Source organism: Aspergillus affinis (genome assembly GCF_023601865.1).
Source record: "Aspergillus affinis strain CMG 70 chromosome Unknown NODE_46_length_220473_cov_87_121971, whole genome shotgun sequence".
Taxonomy (NCBI): Eukaryota; Fungi; Ascomycota; class Eurotiomycetes; order Eurotiales; family Aspergillaceae; genus Aspergillus; species Aspergillus affinis.
The window spans coordinates 156,407-174,644 of record NW_026515827.1 but is presented as its reverse complement, the minus strand read 5'-3'; the positions used below and the strand labels follow the sequence as shown (position 1 = coordinate 174,644).

Below are 18,238 nucleotides of genomic sequence, written 5' to 3'. Positions count from 1 at the left end.
TTTGTGACATCAAATCACGCACACACAAAAGGGTGAAAATAGAATACACCAACAATCCGAGGTATACAATAACGCAGGAAGCCTGTTAACAGACAGACAAAACGTATTTACAAAACATCGGTTGTCATACGAGCTGAGCTGGTTCGATCGGAAAGAAACAGGAAGGAATGCGAGATTATGGGACCAAGGACAGACACAGAAGAACTTTGCACAAGAAGAGAAGAATCAATCAACTAGGGGAATAAGATAAGACAAGAACCAAAAAAAAAAAAAAAAATACAGCAAAATTAACAGAAGAGTAGACAGGAAATGCGCCGTTACAAACAGATGGAACTAATTTATGTACTGGAGTAGTTCGGGGATAATGTTGGCTGGCTATGGGATCGCTGAGTCAACTTTTTTGGAAGAGCAAGACGTTCCAAGAAAGAAGAGAAGTAGGCAACAAGCCGGTAGGAGGGCATTGTATCGAATGTTGCCATTAAACGCTCTGTGGGTATTGAGATTGCATTGGATTGCATTGGTGAAACGGATCTCCACATTAAGACGACACATACTTGCCTCCGACCAGCTTGCGGGCTGTCGGCACCTCGTTCCACGTCAATGACTCAGTATCGGCAGCCGGTGCAGAATCCTCGTCTGCGAAAGGATCCGGCGCAGCCTCTCCACCTGGAGACGCAGCGCTGATTCCCAGGCGCGAGCCGGCATGGGTCGAGCGAATCTCAAACTTGGCCTCAACCTTGCCCTTGCGCGGCCAACTGTTTGCCGTTGAAAACCGGACCAGGAGCTTGCCATCAGAATTGGGCTTGACCTCTAATTCGGGCAACTTCCAGGTCACCGCGGAATGCTTGCGACGGAAAGATGCACCCGTGTTGGGGTACATGACGGCATTGGTTGCATGGACTACTTCGCGACCTTCCTCCGGGGTGGTATCGAGGTTCACCGTCAGAACTAAGTTTTTGAGCACCAGTGATTCGGTCGGTATCGATGAAGCGAAAGAAGGATTGATCGAGTAGAACACGATCACGCTAGCTTGATATTCCTCCATGTTCCAAGCCGGTTTGAAGATGACCGGACAGTAGGCGGAAGTGTCCGAGGGATCAATGTGGAGCTGGTATTTGAAGGCCACCGATGGCGAGGACCGAGCTATGTTAGAGAAAGAGATAGTGTATTGACCCCTCTTCTCCTCGGATTGATCTTTGTCCTTCTCTTCGCTCACAAAGTGGGGGTTAGCGGCGACCTTTTCTAGCACCTGGAAATTCTCCAGACGAACAAGGCTGTTATCGGACGATACATCCGGGGCCGGATTGTAAGCCAGTGCAAGCTCTCCAACGACGAAAGACTTAGTCACCGCACCATCGGAGAACCACGCATTGACGGTTTCGATGATGGAAGCGTTCAAGCCAGGCTCGTGTAGTTCCGGGTGAGTTACCGGGCCAGACGTGCTGTGCAAGGTATGTCCCGAGCGAACAGAGGTCGTATCAGAGAGTGTGTGCTCATCAGTGGCATTACTGGGGGAAAGCGCATGCCTCGGCGGCATTGACGGTGAGGTCGGGGTCGGTCCGTTCGCCCCCGATGGAGTAACTGGGAGTTCGTTGCTCGGTGGAGGGTTGGGGATGAAGACGGTGTTACGAACATCGCGCCGACCGCGCAAAGTGCCGGCATTTCGCCTAATGCCTCCACTTTGTTGGGCCCGCTGTAGAGCATGTAAGTACACCATTGAAGAGAGGTTGCTTCCGGAAACACTCACAATTCTTAGCTGGCTAGCCATGTCATCCATGGCTTGCTTCGCTTGGTCCTCATCCTCGAATATCGGCTGGTCTCGAATGGTGAGGTTCATTCCTGATTCTTCAATACTGCGGATATCATTAGTGATCGTGTCATTATCAAGGGTCTTAGAGATTCAATTACCCCATAGCCTCTCTTTGGGCTCTTGTGATTTCATCAATGGTTTGCGGTCGCTCGGTAAATCCTTCCGAGTCTACTCGCGGCTCCTACTTGAAATCAGTTCACTATTCTAGATGTTTGTCCACAAAAAGTCTTACCTCATTGATGGTCGCACTCGTCAGACCCGTGTCTGCAGTAATTTCTGGAGCAGTCCCGTTTGCCGTTCCAGGCGCCGACTGAGGCTCCGGGCTAGAGGGACCTGGGCCGGCACCGTCGCGGTCACTAGGTTCACTAGCGGTACGAGCAGCATCACGCGTTTCGCGCGGGCTTTCCTGTGTAGTCAAAGCCGTGGCCGGGCGATCCGCTGTCGATGGAGGTGACTCGGGAATCTGCGTGTCACGAGCAGAATCTCCTCGCATGAAAGAAGCGAAGGGGCTGCGATGCTTTTTCTCCCCAAAGAATGGTCCACCGGATGGCTGCACCATGCTCTTACGTCGGTTCATAACAGTTCCTAGTCGCTTGAGGCCGCCGAGGGGCGTATTATGACGAGGTTCTGGGGCTGGTAGGGCTCAAAGAGTTAGCTCAGTGTCGCGAGAGAGACAGGTGAATCAGTAGGCACATAGCTACGTACCAGTAGGAGCCCTGGCCGGGGCCGGCGCAGCGGACGTCTCGGAGCGTTGACTGGCCGCATCATCGGGAATGCGCGGCAGAGGCGGCAGAGGCGCGGCCGGAGGAGGCGACGCAGCTTGCTCTCTAGATTGCTCCCTCGTTTGCTCTCTCGGAATAACCGGTCGTCCACCATTCATCTTTGCAGCGAAGGTCTTAATCTCATCTGCTGTTTCAACGTTCAAGAGCACATTCAAACAGCTCTCGGCCGCCTGACGACAACGTTCGACCTGGTCCGTCTCGTGGGTCTCAAGCTGAGTTAGAACGTCTCGTAGGTGGTTCAGTCGGCTTTCGTCCGCGGCTTGAAGCTGTTCGAACACAAAAGGTGCCCTCGAGTCCCATTGCTGACGAACTTCCTCTGCTGCGGCAATGGCACCTGCCAGTTTATCCGCGCCTTTCGGGCCCTTTTCCCTTGCTTTATCCACCTTCTTTGAGGAAGCTTCCAAGTTTTTCGCAAGCCCCGCGATATCATTCTGGATACCTGGCATCGAAGCCAGTTCCCGGTTCTTCGTGTTGAATTCCTTCAGGGGACGTTCCACGTCGTCTTCAATCTTCTGCGCAAAGACCTCGTGCGAAGAAGCCACTATCTCGGCGGCGTTGATGATACGTTGCCATGGTATTTGGAAGATGCTGGTTTACGCAATGGCGTCACTGTTAGCGACACGGTGTTCCCAAGCCAGGGACTAGCTAGAGCGACTCATTCATACCCCAGTGCAGCGCCGTTATCCAGCTGTGGCCTCGTCGCAAGTTTCCGTAGGCCTTGGGCATACGCCTCTTCGACACGACGACGTTCCTGAAGTAAACGTTGCAATTAGATCGTGAAGAGCTACGAGCAATTGGAAGAGGGGGGTGGGAAGTCATACCTGTAGCCAATCCGCAATATCCGTATTGACTCGGTTGATGATGCGAACGCGATCGTTTAACACGTTTGTAGCTTGGCTGGGCTGCAAAGAGGCCTGGAAAGGAAGATCACGATGATGTCATTAAAACATATTCAGGTGGTATAAATATGGAATTGTCAGGTCGACGAATTGACCGATTGCTATCGAGGGTGGAGATGGGGGGTTAATTGGGTCGGGGCCTACCAGCAAGGCTGGATACTCCTGCCGTGAGAGGTCCATTGCTCAATACTCATAGATCACAGCTGCGGAAAGAAGGGCTGGGGAGGCGCATAATAAGGTAGACAGGCAACGAGAGAGGGGGGATGGAGGAGCGGCGGGGATTGTGGGCAGAGAAACGAGCGATTGCGACGGGGAGGTCGGAGTAGTGACGGAAGATGGTGGATGATGGCTGATGACGATGCCCCCGTTGCAACCCCGGAAGAACTTGCCCCGAGCCGCCGGTGTCACATGGCCCACCTCGAGTATTTATGGAGTATTCACTGGCTGTTTATCTTCCACGGAGTAGCTTAATTCTCTACAATTGCCTCCTTGGTACACACAACTACGCTTGGCTGAATTCCAAATAATGGCGTCGGATTGGAAAAAAGCATTGGGCTTCACCGATCGCCTGACAGCCATCCAATCTCTGTAAGTATCGCATGCGTCGAAGAATATTTCTACGAGCGCCCACCCCGTCCCATTGCCTGATGTATCCGATTATTCCCATCCTTATGGCCTTTTACAGGACCATTGCCTACCAGGATGTGTCGTCATCAGATGCTTTTGCGGAGGCACAATCCCAGGCCAAGAAATTCGAGAGCGAGACTTATGAGCGGGCCACCTCCAAGGTGCGAAGCTAGATTCCAATGCCCGCAAGCCCACATTCTCACGACGTAATGCGTAGGAAGAATATGAACAACTCTGTCAGCAGGCAATTGATGCCGCCGAGTCTGAGTCAGTAGCTCCCGGGATTGGTGGGCCCGATCCAGGGCATAATGAACTCGACGAGGAATCTTTGGGCGTTGGTGAGACCATCGGGCCATATCGGGCCTGTACGCACCATTTCGATGGACTTCATTCCACCATATATAAGTCAAGACGCGAGGATGGGGCCCTAGTGGCCGTCAAGGTGACCGTGCCTCACCTCTTGACGGCACCTCACGACGCTCAGCGTGAGATCGAACTTCTGCGAGAGGCTGCCAATGTTCATATAATCCCTTTGATAGAGACTTTGAAGCTCGAGGGAGGGAGACTCGTTCTGTTGTTCCCCTTTGTGAGATATGACTTCGAGCAGCTGCTCCGCCGAGGGATGGTTACGGCCGGTCAAACGAGGTCCCATTTGCGCGATATGTTCAACGCGTTGGCACACGTACATGAATTGGGGATACTACACCGCGACATAAAGCCGTCCAATATTTTGATGGATTCGCCCGATGGACCGGCCTACCTCGCTGACTTTGGCATTGCCTGGAAAGAAGGACAGAAGTCTTCCGAGCCGGCCGACCAGAAGCTCACGGATGTTGGGACCACCTGCTACCGACCTCCGGAGATACTGTTCGGCTTCAAGGAGTATGGGACTGCTCTTGATCTTTGGGCAGCCGGATGTGTCGTTGCAGAGGCAGTATCCGTCGGGCACAAGCAGTTGTTTGACTCGGGGCCCCTGGGGAGCGATCTCTCCCTCATTCAGTCTATCTTTACAACTCTGGGCACTCCAGACCAAGATACTTGGCCGGTACGTGATGAAATAGCGGCACACATTCCGCGACGCCAATCAGTCCGGGTTATGCTGACATAAAGGGCACAGGAGACTCAGAAGCTTCCCGACTGGGACAAAGTCCAATTCTATAAATATCCAGCCCAGGCATGGGACAGCATTCTCAAAGGGGCTTCTTCGAAAGGCCGTGACCTTGTGAGCCAATTAGTGCGTTACGAAAGTAGCCAACGTATACCTGCCACCGAGGTAAGTCGGAGGACTGTGTACTGATCCAGGGCCGGAGGAGCAAAATGCATGCTAACATTGGCAGGCTCTGAAACACCCCTATTTTTCGGCCGCATAATTAATAATGCCTTCGGTTGAAGCATTGTTCATGTGAACAATGCCGACCACAAATGAGAACAATCAATTTTCTCCTACACTCCGTATTCCACGGTAGTATGGATCACTTACTGTATTCAGTTTAGTGAGCGGGCATCACATTTAATCATCTGGAGTCGGTTAGATGGTTGAGGGTCCACCGGCCTCCACCGGTCGTTTCAGTCGTCCGACGGTTGGAAATAGTGGAGAACGGTGGTGAGCCCTGTCGGTGACAGACAACTGGGGCGCAGTCGAGCTACCTACTAGTTCGTCTTACGCCTTGAAGATGATGGCCATCCAATTGAATGTGATTAGCACCAACATGAGGATGCAGCGTTCCAATAGAGTCCAAAATGTCACAATTTGGCGTCGTTGCTGTCTGGCCTCCTGAGACTCCGACTGCATCAACAAGATCTTGGGCCTTTCGCGATCGAGCAAAATCCAGAGTATCTTCAACCACGCTCACTTTTCTGACGTTGTAGCAAAATACCTATTATTCTTTGTTAGTACGATCTTGAAAGCTTAGACTTCTATCTGCATTGGAAATTGATTGGCTGTGTCATTATAACTACTAAGCATTAAGCCCTGCGCCCTCTTCATACTTGCCAGGTAACCCTCTCTGTATTCTTGTAAAAGATCGACACACGTACCCTAAGTCGAGAAGAAAGCCATCACTACTCTCCATTCGGCCAACCGAAAGATACGACTTTGGAAGACTTTCATGGTTCGGAATACGAAGTGAAGGCGATAGCCACAGAGTAGGTGGTTCATTCGCAAACCCTATTATATTGACACCATGCAATTGATCTGCATGAATAGGAAGCCGGGGACTCAAGTCCAAACCGGCTATCCTCTCTTGAGATTGCTCGGTATCGACATGTTTGACGATCGCGATGGTCGAATTTTCAGCAGCCTAATAAGAGCTGAATGAAGACCTTGTCGGTTTCATGTCTGGTGGAACAGCGCCGGGGTTCCAAGTTGCTTTATGGTTCCGACATCCTGGTTGGCATCGCTGAACCCACGATTGCGACGCCAGTTTCTGACCCCGTCTCAAGTTCGAAAGTAAATTTCAAGACCCTGTTTCGCCCCATGGCTGCTACACACCAACGCCTCGATCATAACCACGGGGTATTGTGGACCCATGATTATTGTGGCATGGCGTGATCGCCTCACTCCATATTGACATTTGTGGACGGCAGCGTTGACACCCCTGGAACACTGAGGAACGAGGGGTTTTCGACCACCAAAAAAAAAGTCTTGCAGACGGGTATAAACGAGTATACCAAACTCTGAAGAGCGGGACTTTGGACCAATTTCATGCGAAGATGGATGAGATTTGCTGTAGATTAATGAAGAGGTAACTTATTACCCCGACCCCCTTGCCGGCGCTTGCAGGAGTCTGTGTAGTTCTCGACTTGACGCAGCTAAGCCCCATCGATCAGTGCCTTTTCTGCGAACCCTGACTGGCGTGGCAACCATGACTCGTTATTTGTTTTCTTCTGCAATCAGCCGCAGCCCGATCCCGTTACCAGGAGGGTGTCTGGTAGTTAGTTAGCCCTCAAGCTGCAACGACGAAAAATGCCGACGGAATAGAAGTGAGGGTGGGCCATTGATGAAAATAATTGAAACAATTGTTGTGTGAAGACAGACTGTTTTGCACTCTTCTGTTGACAATCGTGATGATCGTAGGGTGTTCTCGGTAGATCATGCGATGATGTCAACATTCATGGTGTGAGTCGAGGTGGGCCAATCGCCAGGTTAGGAGGTCCCATATTTGAGCCCTGTAGACCTGTGAACCCATCCGGAGAAGAAATGGGTCGAAATTCGAATGTTGGTACACCGCATACAATGGTTAAAGAGAATAACTGGTGCACCGGGCAGGTGCTGGCATCGCGGTGTGAGAGGAGATTTAGTCTGAGGGGGCTGCTTGAAGGGAGAGAGAGAGTACTGTAGTAGGTATCCATCTAGTGATCTAGTCACTAAGTAGTAAGTGTTCCGGCACGCCTCCAAGGGGCCCGACAAGGTTGACTCGCCTCGGTGGCTGAAATGAGAGCCAAGAGTTGGCGAGACGGGACGCAGATGAAGAGAAAAAAAAAAGGCGCCAGTCCAGGCCGAGTTAGACCGAGTCATCATATGAATTGTAATCTGCACAAGCTGCACGTGTGTGCACAGGAACAACGGGATTCTCAAAAACTCGACGAGAAAAAACAGGAAAAGGGGCCGATGGAGCACCCCCATACTTTGACTTTGGAGCATACATATTACATCAATACCAGGGACTGGCCGAGGCGGGTGTGCCGGATGGCTCGTGTTACCCTGGGTGCGCTGCAACCGTCACAAAACCAGGCACCGTAACTAGGGCAGACCAATCGGGGCCCCAGACCGCCCACGAACAGCGGGGCCGGTGCGACCATCTCTGCCACGTTGGGTTAGCGCTGTATGGTGTCTACCCGAGCGTACTGTGTGCTCATTGGCCAGCAGCCCCTCAGCGGAGGGCTCAGGCTCCATTGATCTCATCTCGTTTACGGGTCCGTAATTACCGGTATGGCTGCCTCGTGCTCCTCTTCGCTTCTCTCTCTCCCCTTCGCTTTCGCTTCTTTTTTTCTTTTTCCCTTTCTTCATCTCAGCCTCGACAGATATCACGCTCGATCTGGTGATCTTTCTTTCTTTCTTCCCAATTCCCGGGAGCTCGGGCTCCTTCCTTTCGTTTCTTGCGCGGCCTGGACGCTCGTGGTCATTCTTTTGAACGACTTGGCCGGCCTCTCCAGCCTGGTCCAACTATACCGCATACTTTCCATTCTTTGCCAGCCCACATTCCTTGACGACGCGCCTAGGTACCCTCTTGCGCTCCGGAACGCGAAGCCATTAAACACCCCTGGGCATCTTCGTGCAAGCTCTTTTTGCTTTCTTTCTTGTTTGGGGTTTTTTTTCCTGTCTTCAACCTTCTTTCTACGACTTTCGTTAACCAATCCACTGGCAATTCTCCCGGGTTCTTTTCGACAACCCCGCCGGCATCTCCACGACTGATTCCTGACCATATATGTTCCTGTAACCCGTCTCTCTTTAACGCGCGACTAAGCTCAATTGCCCTTTTGGCAGCTAGCGACCATGGTACACGGACATGCGCATCACAAACATGGCGACGTTCCCCAGAAACGAAGCCCCGACGACGGTGTCACCGTCGTTTACGTGACGGCCCCAGCTGATTTCGACGGCCCCGTCGCGGGTTACGTGACCGGCGAAAAGCCTGCCGCCACGAAAGCCAACGTTGGTGTAGGAGCGCCCGTAGGAGCGACGAGGGCGGCAACCAAGGACGACGATGATGACAAGCCGACGAAGACCGCGGAGGCAGAGACGAAGAAGACGGCCGAGGTAGAGACTCAGAAAACGGCAGAGCCCAACACGCAAAAGACTGTCAAGGAGGAACCGAAAACCACCGAGGAAAAGACGCAACCGACTGCGACTCGCAACACCAAGCCGCAGACCACCCAGGTGCAGGAGACTCATACGCAGCAACAGCCAACTCGAGTATCTGCCACCCAGGAGGAGAAGACGACCGCCGTTCAAACAACGTTGTCAACCTCCACGTCTTCCAAATCGCCTTTGTCCGGCACTGGCCTGGAGAACGCGGCCGCCACCAATTCATCTTCGCTGGACAAGTCGACCGCCTCGCCCTCCGCCGTGGCCGCGAGTTCGGGTGGTATGTCGGACGGCGCAAAGGCGGGTATCGCCATCGGTGTCATCTTGGCCGTCGGCCTGGTTGCTGGTCTGATCTTCTTTTGCCTGCGCAAGAAGAAGCGGGGCGAGAAACTGGACGATGCGGCATCCGAAAACGAAAAGGTCTTCGTATCCAACGACGTTGTACCCCCAGGACCTCCGCCTAAGATCGAACCCGTGGCTCCATCCAATCCCCCGCAGCTCAACGTCCGACCCGTCACCCAATTCGCTCCTGATCTTACCCCTAGTAACAGTATTGCGGCTCTCTCTGTTGGCGGTGTCGAAGACAGTCTCACGCCCGCTGCTGCTGCTGCCGCCGCCGCACCGCGTAATCTAACCGGAGACAGCTCGCCTCACACTCCAACGTCGAGTTCTGGCAGCAACACGAACCCTTTCAATGACCCTGTCAATCCCTTTGCTGGCCAGGCTGAGGCCTCCTCTCCGGCCAACGCGGCACACTCGGTCAGTCCATCTGCCGCTTCCGCCGCGACCCCTGCCGGCTCCGAGGCAGCTTCTCCGGCGGATGGGGCTCCTCCGTCGGCCGTCGGGGCTGCGGGTGTCGCGTCGGCCGCGGCGGTCGGTGCCGTTGCAGGTGCCGCAGCGTCTTCATCCTCAGAGGGATCCGGCAAGGACCTGCCTGACCGTCCCGGAACTGCAGCATCTCAAACCCCTTCGGACTTTAGTCGGACTGCAGCCAGCCCAGATAGCGCAGTTGCCGCCGTTCCGGCATTCGGGCCTGCGGGACACGCTCCGGCTCCGTCCAACGTGCATCGCGTGCAGATGGATTTCAATCCCTCGATGGAAGATGAGCTGGAACTTCATGCCGGCCAGCTCGTGAGGCTCTTGCACGAGTATGACGACGGGTGGGCTCTTTGCGTCCAACTCGACCGTTCCCAGCAGGGAGTGGCCCCGCGCTCCTGTCTCTCTTCTCGCCCCGTGAAACCTCGTTCCCGGCCACCCCCCGGAGCAGGACCCGGCCCTCGGGGTCCCCCGATGATGGCACCCAACGGCCCTGTCCCAGGACCTCAGCCGACCCGTTTCTATCCCCAGGATGGTCGGTCCATGTCCCCAGTCTCCTCCCGTCCCATGTCGCCCGCCCAACGTCCCATGTCCCCGGCTCATCCCGGCTATGCCGGACCTCCCCAGCCACGCCCGCATGGGCAGCGGCCTATGTCCCCCGCCCAGTTTCCCCTCGTTCCCCGGTCTTACTCGCCGGGACCGGGACAGCGCCCCGCGCCGCCTCGCTCGATGAGTCCCGGACCCTACGGACCGCCCGGTATGCAAAGGCCGGACATGCCGGCGGCGCAGCGACAACGCAGCAACAGTGCGGGCGGACCGATTCCACGCACGACCGCGTCTCCGGGACCGAGTCCTCTTGCGGCCCCCATGCCTCCCCCCACCGGTGCTCTCCCCGCCCTTCCCACCGCAGCTCTGACGTCCGTCGAGAAGCCCAGTCCAGACCATGAGGCTCAGCCCCAGTAGAATCTACGATTGTTGATGCTAAATGGGACAAAAATTGATTGATACCGGGAACAAATGGATTGCCATCGCCGCTGGACGGTACGAACTTGATATGATATTATACACGTCTGCGATGAATGGCTCATTCCTGCTTTTTCCATGTCAATCTCATTCACCGGTTCCGCCCTATCTTCTTTCTTCTCTTGTTTTATTCATCATGTTCTGATTTTGGGGGGCCTATCAAATGGTCCTCTCCTTTTTACTTATTTTCTTCTCTCTTGTCAGCAGCAGCGCCAATAAACGGGGAAACCACATCATCCTTGGATCCGTTGGATATCGATATACCCCTACTGCTGAATTTGCTCTGCCGTGTTCACACTGGCAGGTTATACCCACGATTTTTGTAAGATTTACTGAAACATGAAATCTCATGTCTTTTGAGTATTGATATATTCTTTTACGACTCCCATTTACCCTCTTCTTCTTTCCTTTCTTCTCTTTCCGTGCTTCTTCTGAGATCTATCTCGACACTTTGGATCACAAAATCATTCTTCATCGATACTCTCATGGCTTCAATTCCTCTTTTTGCCATCTACCTCAAGCCAACCAACCTCAGGATATTCAGAAAGGTGGTAAAGTGCAAGAAGCCCACGAGAATGAAGGAAAGACCAATATCAAGATGAGAAGAACCCGGAAAGATCACTTTTTATTCTATTTATTTATTTTTTTTTTTTTACTACTTGCTTGATGAATCTGTTTTGGTCTTTGGACGCCTGTTTCTTTGTCTGGTCTGCTCTGTGCAACTGTGTCTGCTTGTATCAAATTTCTTGGTCAAGGAAGCGTGTGCGTTTCTATGTATAGTATATGTAGGAGCACGTGGGTGGATGTTACCTTTTATTAGATTAGATGAAAAATTGACAAAAAATATTCATATATCTTATAAAATAAAGACACTTCAAATACATCGCTCCCTCGCTCTCTTGTCTATTAAGTAGGTGCTCTGCAGTGCCATATCCAGGGGGTCATCGTCGTGATCAACAAATAAAGACGGTCTTATCAATTGCCTGAGGTGCATGTATATGTATCTACCTATGTACTGTATAGACCTAGACAAAGCTTAGAACTTAGACGCTTCAATTAGAATCAAATGGATAGTAAAAATTCGCTAATACAGGCAGGATTGAGTATTCATCTACCCTCGCTTTTATGTTCAAAACCAAGTAAACCAAATACCAACCGAGCAACAATCGTGACAACAAGGTCGTTTCAAATGGCTTAAACGATAGCATATGCAGACAATAAATCAACCAATAAACCAAAATGATGTGGTCCAATGCGTCTTTACAGGTGGGGTACTCTTGCGCTGGCAAGAAGGAGATTAACGATACTAATGATCCCTTCTCCCAAGATCAACCCCGACGCTAGGACCACGACGGTGGAGGACGCAACGTCGGCGTCCTTGGGCTGTTCGGATGGCCGTCTGGTGCCGGGGCCGTCGGGAGTCTCGTCGTCGTCGCCGTCAGCAGCCCGTTGAGTCGGAGGTGCGAGCTCAGAAGATTCGGTGCCCTTGGCGTGACGTCGAGACCACCACCAGGCAATTGCGCCGCCGATGGCTCGGGCGAGAGTGAACGATGGAACGTTGAATATGCCGACGGCGACGGCGATGCCTCCGGGGACCCATGCGCGCCAGGGAGCGGTGACGCCGCGTTGGCCGCCGTTCGCGATAGGAGAGGCGGCGACGATGCGGACGATGGTGACGGCAACGAAAGCTATGCCGGCCAGCAAGGATGCTTGCCAGGCCATGGGGGGTAGGCCCTGGCCGGTGACGAGGCGGGCCGTGAAGATCCAGACGTACGCGGTAGGAGTCTGGAACATGGGGCCCGGCACCTCGTAGACATTCACGTACATCTTGTAAACGGCGGTGGAAAGCACAGCGCCCACTACACTGCCGATCATTTGGCCGTAGAACTGGGCCTTGGGGCTGGCGCCGAGTAGATGTCCCGTCTTCAAATCCTGCATCATGTCGCCGGCCTGCAGCGCACCGGATTCGGAGACCGCACCCGCAAGGAGGTTCGTAACGAGTGCCGTCCGCCGTGAAAAGTGCGAGGCCGGGGTCGCGAGGGAGAACAGTAGTTGGGTCAGTTTACTGATCCCCGAGACTGGGTTCAGATCGGTCTCGCCGAGAGCGCGAACACCCATGATCGAAAGCAGGACAGCAAGCAATGTGGCAAGGCTGGAAAGCAGCGGAGACATAACATCCCCGAAGACAAAGTGCATGCAGACAACATTGAGGATCAATGTAAGGGGAAGCAAGATGATGACGGTTCGTGTGGAAATGAGTTGGGAAGGGGGTGCATCCTCGTCATCATCATTAGCGTCGCTACGTCTCCCAGTAGACAATGCGGACTGACTTTGAATAAATGAAGGCTCCTCGGAGATCGGGCTCAAATTCGAATAACTGACATAAGGATGGCGAACTGAGGTGGCCGGCGTTTTTGACGCGACCCAACGGCCAATGTCGCTCGAGAGTAATTTCGCCGTTAGGGTGGGCGCGCGTGCAATGAGAGGCTTGAGGACCAGCCAGCCTAGACTAACAATAGAGTCCGCGAGCATAATGGCCAAGGAGACCCAGACAATCCATGCTTTGCTCCCATCCTCCCAGCTATCAACCGGTCCAGGGGCCCAGCCGCGGGCTTTCGCCAGAGGAGAAAGAACACCCCAGCCTAGCACAGCGCCAAAGAGCATGTGCATACACGTTGAAGGGCCCATGATAATACCTTGTCCAACATAGGCCGGAGACGGGTTGAGGGTCCACAGCCAATTTTGGGCGAGAGTAAGCCCAAAGATGGGAATATCACGCACTTGCGGGACAAAATAAGAGAACAGCGTCTGCAAATGTTAGCGGTCAATCTTTGGAGGTGCCTGAACAGTTGAGACCCACGTAAACACCAGAAATAGCGAAAGCTCCGACGAGTAGGCGCATCTTTGATCTCCAATCCTTTTTCTCGTCGCTTTGATCTTCGGGATCATCCTGTTTCAGCAGTGTCCCAACCTCGTCAGAATCCCGCGAAACCAGCGGTTCTTCCTCCTCGTCTCGTTGGGGTCTCTCGGATCGGCGGGAGCCAGTCTTCGTTTTCTCCTCACTCTGGCCATTTCCGTGGAGAACTCTCAGCATCAGTGCAGAGGCCGTTCCGCTCGGAAACTTGAGTTTCTCTCGGACAATCACCTCTTTCCGCAGTGGAACGGCAAAGACAACACCAAACAAACACACGCCCAAACTCCAAAGGACCAGCTTCCCAAAGTTTAATTTTAATGGTCCTCCCTCTCCCGTACCTCCATCACCAGACGGACCATCCTCTCCGTCCCTCAACAGGAATTCCAACGCGGGTATCACACCGACGAACCCACAACCCAACGGCATTGTCCCGACCGCGCCTGCCACCGTTTGAATGAGGACGTTTTCGATAGGAGTGAATGGATACGACAAGTATTTGGACAGGACTTTGAAGACGGAGAATCCGATCAGCGCAGATGGCATGGCCATTGTACTGATCCATCCTGTCTGCAAACCGAAGTAGGTGTTGGAGAAAGTGATCAGGGCACCGATGATCAGGCCTACTAGGAGAGACCGCGGGGTAAAGCTCTGCGGCGCGGGGGCTGATAGCGAGAATCCGCCATCGTTGCAATCGGATTCCGGTCGATGTCGTTCATCGGAGGATCTCAAAGAAGACCTATCTGTGGGGTCCATGTTTGAGGAATGAGGGCCACTGGCGGCATTTCCCGGCATGTTGATAGACTGGTAATTCATCGGACCTTCAGCAACACGGCGATTCTTCTCAACCCTGCATCCCAGGAACAGCTACCAGACAAGAGCTTTGGAGAGGCGGATTTCAGGGTGCCATGATTCTAGAGAAAGCGAGATTGAACGGCAGTGGGCGCAAGGAGATGCAGGAGAAGGAGTTGGAGTCAAACGACGGCGATCAACCCCAGCCGCATTACTAAGCCACGATAACTAACTAACTAAAAAAGTTAACTAACTAACACTTAACTAGTTAACTAACTACCTAGTTAACAAGATAAGCTCGGTGACGTAATCAATCGCGTCTGTTTGTTTTGTTTGTTTTGTCTGCTTTGGATCTACGGAGTACCCTCTTCGTCTGTTGAACACCAGATGGACTTCATCCTTCATCCTTCATCTTCGGTCCGTGGGAGCCTTCAATTACCCTTGGTAGCCCAGGTGCTATTTAGAATAATAAGAATGTATACCCAAGATGGCCTCATCTCCGCAGAGTTTCTTCCAAGTTACCACGCCTTGTAATCAAGGATTAGTACCAGTCTTTGCTAAACCATCAAGACGTGGATTTTACAGCGTTAAACAAACAGTCCACCATGAAAAAGACGGAATTGAAGATATCGCCTCTCTTTCAGAGACGGTGTTTGCTTCCTTGAAGAGATACCAAACACTTGGAAAGGATACAGATCGTCTTGACACTCTGGAGCAGCTGGGCCACTTGACTAGAGCGTTAAGGAAACCGGCTGACACCGTATACCAGCTCTTTTTGTCGGTGGGATTTCATTATAGCACCATACTCTTCCAATTCCTGACTAATCGTTTCTGAACACTAGTTAAGCCTACAATCCTCATGGCCATCAAAATTGCCTACGATATTGGAGTCTTTGAAGTGCTCACTAAGACAACATCGTTTGTTACAAGTAGTGAGATCGCTGCCTAGAAACAAGTGGACAAACTTCTTCTTGGTAGGGTATGGGATACCTTGTTGCTCGCCATGACTTCTCAACTCACCCTCGATAGAGCGGATAATGCGAGCCGTCGTCATAGGCGGCTTCGCAGGCGAACATGGCCCTGGTCAATATTTTCCAACGTAGCTATCGAAACAGATGACTCTAAAAACATATAGTAGAACTCCAGAATGCCTGTATGTTAAAATTCAAGCCACCAAACCATGATTCGCATTTGCCTATCTGTTTGACTCCTAGGTTTACGGATTTTCTGACTACGATCCATAACACCCCGATGTTTCTAAAAGAAAACCACTACCAGAACCCACTCGATCCTTCCAATGCGCACTCGGTCGATGTGAACGGAGCTCCTGGAGTCAAACGGACTTACCATTAATATGATCTGGACTCCGATGGAAGACGGGCTAAGCGTGATTGAAGCCGAAATAGCCGATGATGCACCGATGAATGGGAGCGTATAAGAGTTCTTCTGCTGGTTGCAATCGGGACTGAAGGCTGTGATGATTCTTGTTCCAAGAGTTATGGGTCAAAAGGGTTTCTCCTTTGGAATTTTTTCTGGGTTGTGTTTCATAAAATTGGATAAATCATTTCTATATTCGTTCATTTCACTCTATACAACTCTCTACAGAACCACATTGCAGCGTGCCCCGGAGACCCATCCTTCGAGGGCCTCTTTGAGCATTCGCGACTGGTTATCCACCGTCTTCTGAGCCAACCAAGCCAGATGCGGCGTTACCAGCAGATTAAGATTCTGAGTGTCTGGCCTCAACAGTGGAGAATTATTGGGCCCTGCCGGTTCCTCGCTGAAGACATCAGTGGCTGCTCCTGCGATCTGGCCTTCCTTGAGGGCTTTGACAAGAGCTTCTTCGTTAACAACTCCTCCGCGAGAAACATTGATGATCAACGTGCGGTGTGACATGGCTCCTAGTTCTTCTGTCGATATAAGATCCCGAGTCGACTCGGTCAGTGGAACTGCGAGAAAGATCACGGTGCTTTGCTTGATCACCGTTTCGAAAGAGGTTCTTTCTATGCCACCGACTCCATTTACCGAGGTATGATTGCCGGGATCTTTGCGCCCTGAGATCAAAACTTTCATGCCCAGGCCTCGTGCCAGCTCGGCAAGCCTTTTCCCTGCTTTCTGTCAGAATCACCGGGGACAAACTTCACAGGCGTGGTAAATGATGCAAAGAGATATGTGTACGAAGTTACTTACCCACAGTTCCGTTACCGATTAGACCCACCACCTCCTCCTGACACGTCAATGGCGGCGCCCCGTCGCGATCCAGAGCCTGATACATGAGCGTCGACTGTTGAGGCCATTGCCCATCGCGCGTCAACGAATGCAAAGGCAGCATTTTGCGCCTCGTGGCGAAATACATCCCAATCGCATGTTCCGATACGGCTTCGAAATTCGCCGACGGACAATTGCTCACAGCAATGCCCCTTTTTTTGCACGCCTCGAGGTCTAAGCAGTCGGTCCCCGTGGCCACGACGACAATTAATTTGAGATGTGGCGTTACCTCCGGGGACAGCGAAATCGCATTGATGTGAAGTCTCGAGAAGGCCAGGATCGTGGCGTCGTGGATGCGCGCGTTGAGATCAGCGGGCGAAGTTTGGGGATAGATCGCCTGGGTGTAGGTATTGGGGGCCGCGAGTTCATACTCGGGAACGTCGATGAAATCGGCCTGAAGGTATACGATGTGATGGTTCGTCATGACGAATTCTGTGCGATCGGATTGTTGGTCTTTGAGAATTGGATCGGAAGATGCGACCAGCGAGTGCTTTAAATCGAAGCGACCGTTATCGATCTACTTCTCCAAACAACTCCACATCCCCCACGCCTTTTGAACGACAGCAGTGGGTCTGTCATCATTCGCCGCGAATCGATGGTCAGAACGAGTCTACTCTCCCTCTCTTGCGGTCTTACATGCAGCCCGGATCGCATCGTTGCAAGTTCATTGGAGCTGGGCCTTGTTGCTATCTGACGCCTCAATTGACCACCTTCGCCACATTTGTAGCTTCGTGTTAATTTGCTTAGGACTGCAATTCGTTGGAGCAGTACCTTCTGGCTCGCTTAAAGTTTCACTTGAACATATTTTTGCCAGGGTCTGGTGAGTTTAATTCATGCCATGTCGAAGCTACTGCCATTTTCATAGGCCCGACAAAACACTCCTGACAGCGGTCTTTCCTTTAATAGTCAAGTGCAATGCATATCCAGATAATGAATAGACATCAAATACCCCCAAGCCCTCCGACTCGCCTGGAACCCGCTTAGCAAGAAAAAGATCGGGGCGAGTGGATATCCAGGGAGATGTCTCCGGTCCCTGTTTTAATGAGAGAGGCTGGTCCTTAATTCCCCGGAATTCACCAAAGCATTTCAGGAACAAGGTCACCATTGAAGCAATGAGGGCGAGAGCATCCCAAACGCCCCGTGTTGGGCCTTTCGGGGAAAAGGATTCCAGAGCGCGTGCCCTCCTTGCATACGGCATCGCATGCCCCTTGGTCGCACATCTACTCCGTACGAGCCAGACGAGTCAACCGCCAAGGCCAAATTGGTACCTGGATACTCATTTGCCGATCAATTCCTGATTGTTTTTGCAAGCTCTCGGCCTCACATTCCAGTATCACCCGCCCATTGTTGCCAAAATTGAGGATGCCTCAGATGCGCTCCTACATTCCATGCGCCGCGGAGCTGTTGATCTGGGGCACGCGAAAGGCATTGAGTCGAGAAACGCGTCGATGGGCTCCATAGCCCGGACATAAAAGGCTCGCGCCATCGGTGCGTTGAGTAGCG

The 18,238-nt window shown here is 52.5% G+C and overlaps 5 protein-coding genes across 5 annotated transcripts; 2 read left to right on the top strand and 3 right to left on the bottom strand.

Moving 5' to 3' along the window:
- Positions 1-538: 538 nt before the first annotated feature.
- KD926_007665 (uncharacterized protein) lies at positions 539-3,671 on the bottom strand (the record flags this gene model as incomplete). Its single annotated transcript, XM_053100540.1, has 8 exons — positions 539-1,693; positions 1,748-1,853; positions 1,909-1,991; positions 2,043-2,452; positions 2,516-3,180; positions 3,258-3,343; positions 3,414-3,506; positions 3,636-3,671. The coding sequence occupies 8 exons, from the start codon at positions 3,669-3,671 to the stop codon at positions 539-541; spliced, it is 2,634 nt and encodes an 877-aa protein (XP_052955838.1).
- A 346-nt stretch (positions 3,672-4,017) lies between these two features.
- On the top strand, positions 4,018-5,488 carry KD926_007664 (putative cell division protein kinase (Ctk1); the record flags this gene model as incomplete). The annotated part of the gene is made up of 5 exons (XM_053100539.1): positions 4,018-4,079; positions 4,177-4,279; positions 4,336-5,163; positions 5,236-5,391; positions 5,456-5,488. 5 exons carry the CDS (start codon positions 4,018-4,020, stop codon positions 5,486-5,488), a joined length of 1,182 nt encoding a protein of 393 aa, XP_052955837.1.
- Positions 5,489-8,613: 3,125 nt separating this feature from the next.
- KD926_007663 (SH3 domain protein) lies at positions 8,614-10,704 on the top strand (the record flags this gene model as incomplete). The annotated part of the gene is made up of 1 exon (XM_053100538.1): positions 8,614-10,704. The coding sequence occupies one exon, from the start codon at positions 8,614-8,616 to the stop codon at positions 10,702-10,704; it is 2,091 nt and encodes a 696-aa protein (XP_052955836.1).
- A 1,320-nt stretch (positions 10,705-12,024) lies between these two features.
- Positions 12,025-14,431, bottom strand: KD926_007662 (OPT family oligopeptide transporter; the record flags this gene model as incomplete). The annotated part of the gene is made up of 2 exons (XM_053100537.1): positions 12,025-13,572; positions 13,625-14,431. 2 exons carry the CDS (start codon positions 14,429-14,431, stop codon positions 12,025-12,027), a joined length of 2,355 nt encoding a protein of 784 aa, XP_052955835.1.
- A 1,635-nt stretch (positions 14,432-16,066) lies between these two features.
- On the bottom strand, positions 16,067-17,159 carry KD926_007661 (D-isomer specific 2-hydroxyacid dehydrogenase family protein; the record flags this gene model as incomplete). Its single annotated transcript, XM_053100536.1, has 2 exons — positions 16,067-16,575; positions 16,658-17,159. 2 exons carry the CDS (start codon positions 17,157-17,159, stop codon positions 16,067-16,069), a joined length of 1,011 nt encoding a protein of 336 aa, XP_052955834.1.
- Positions 17,160-18,238: the final 1,079 nt, after the last annotated feature.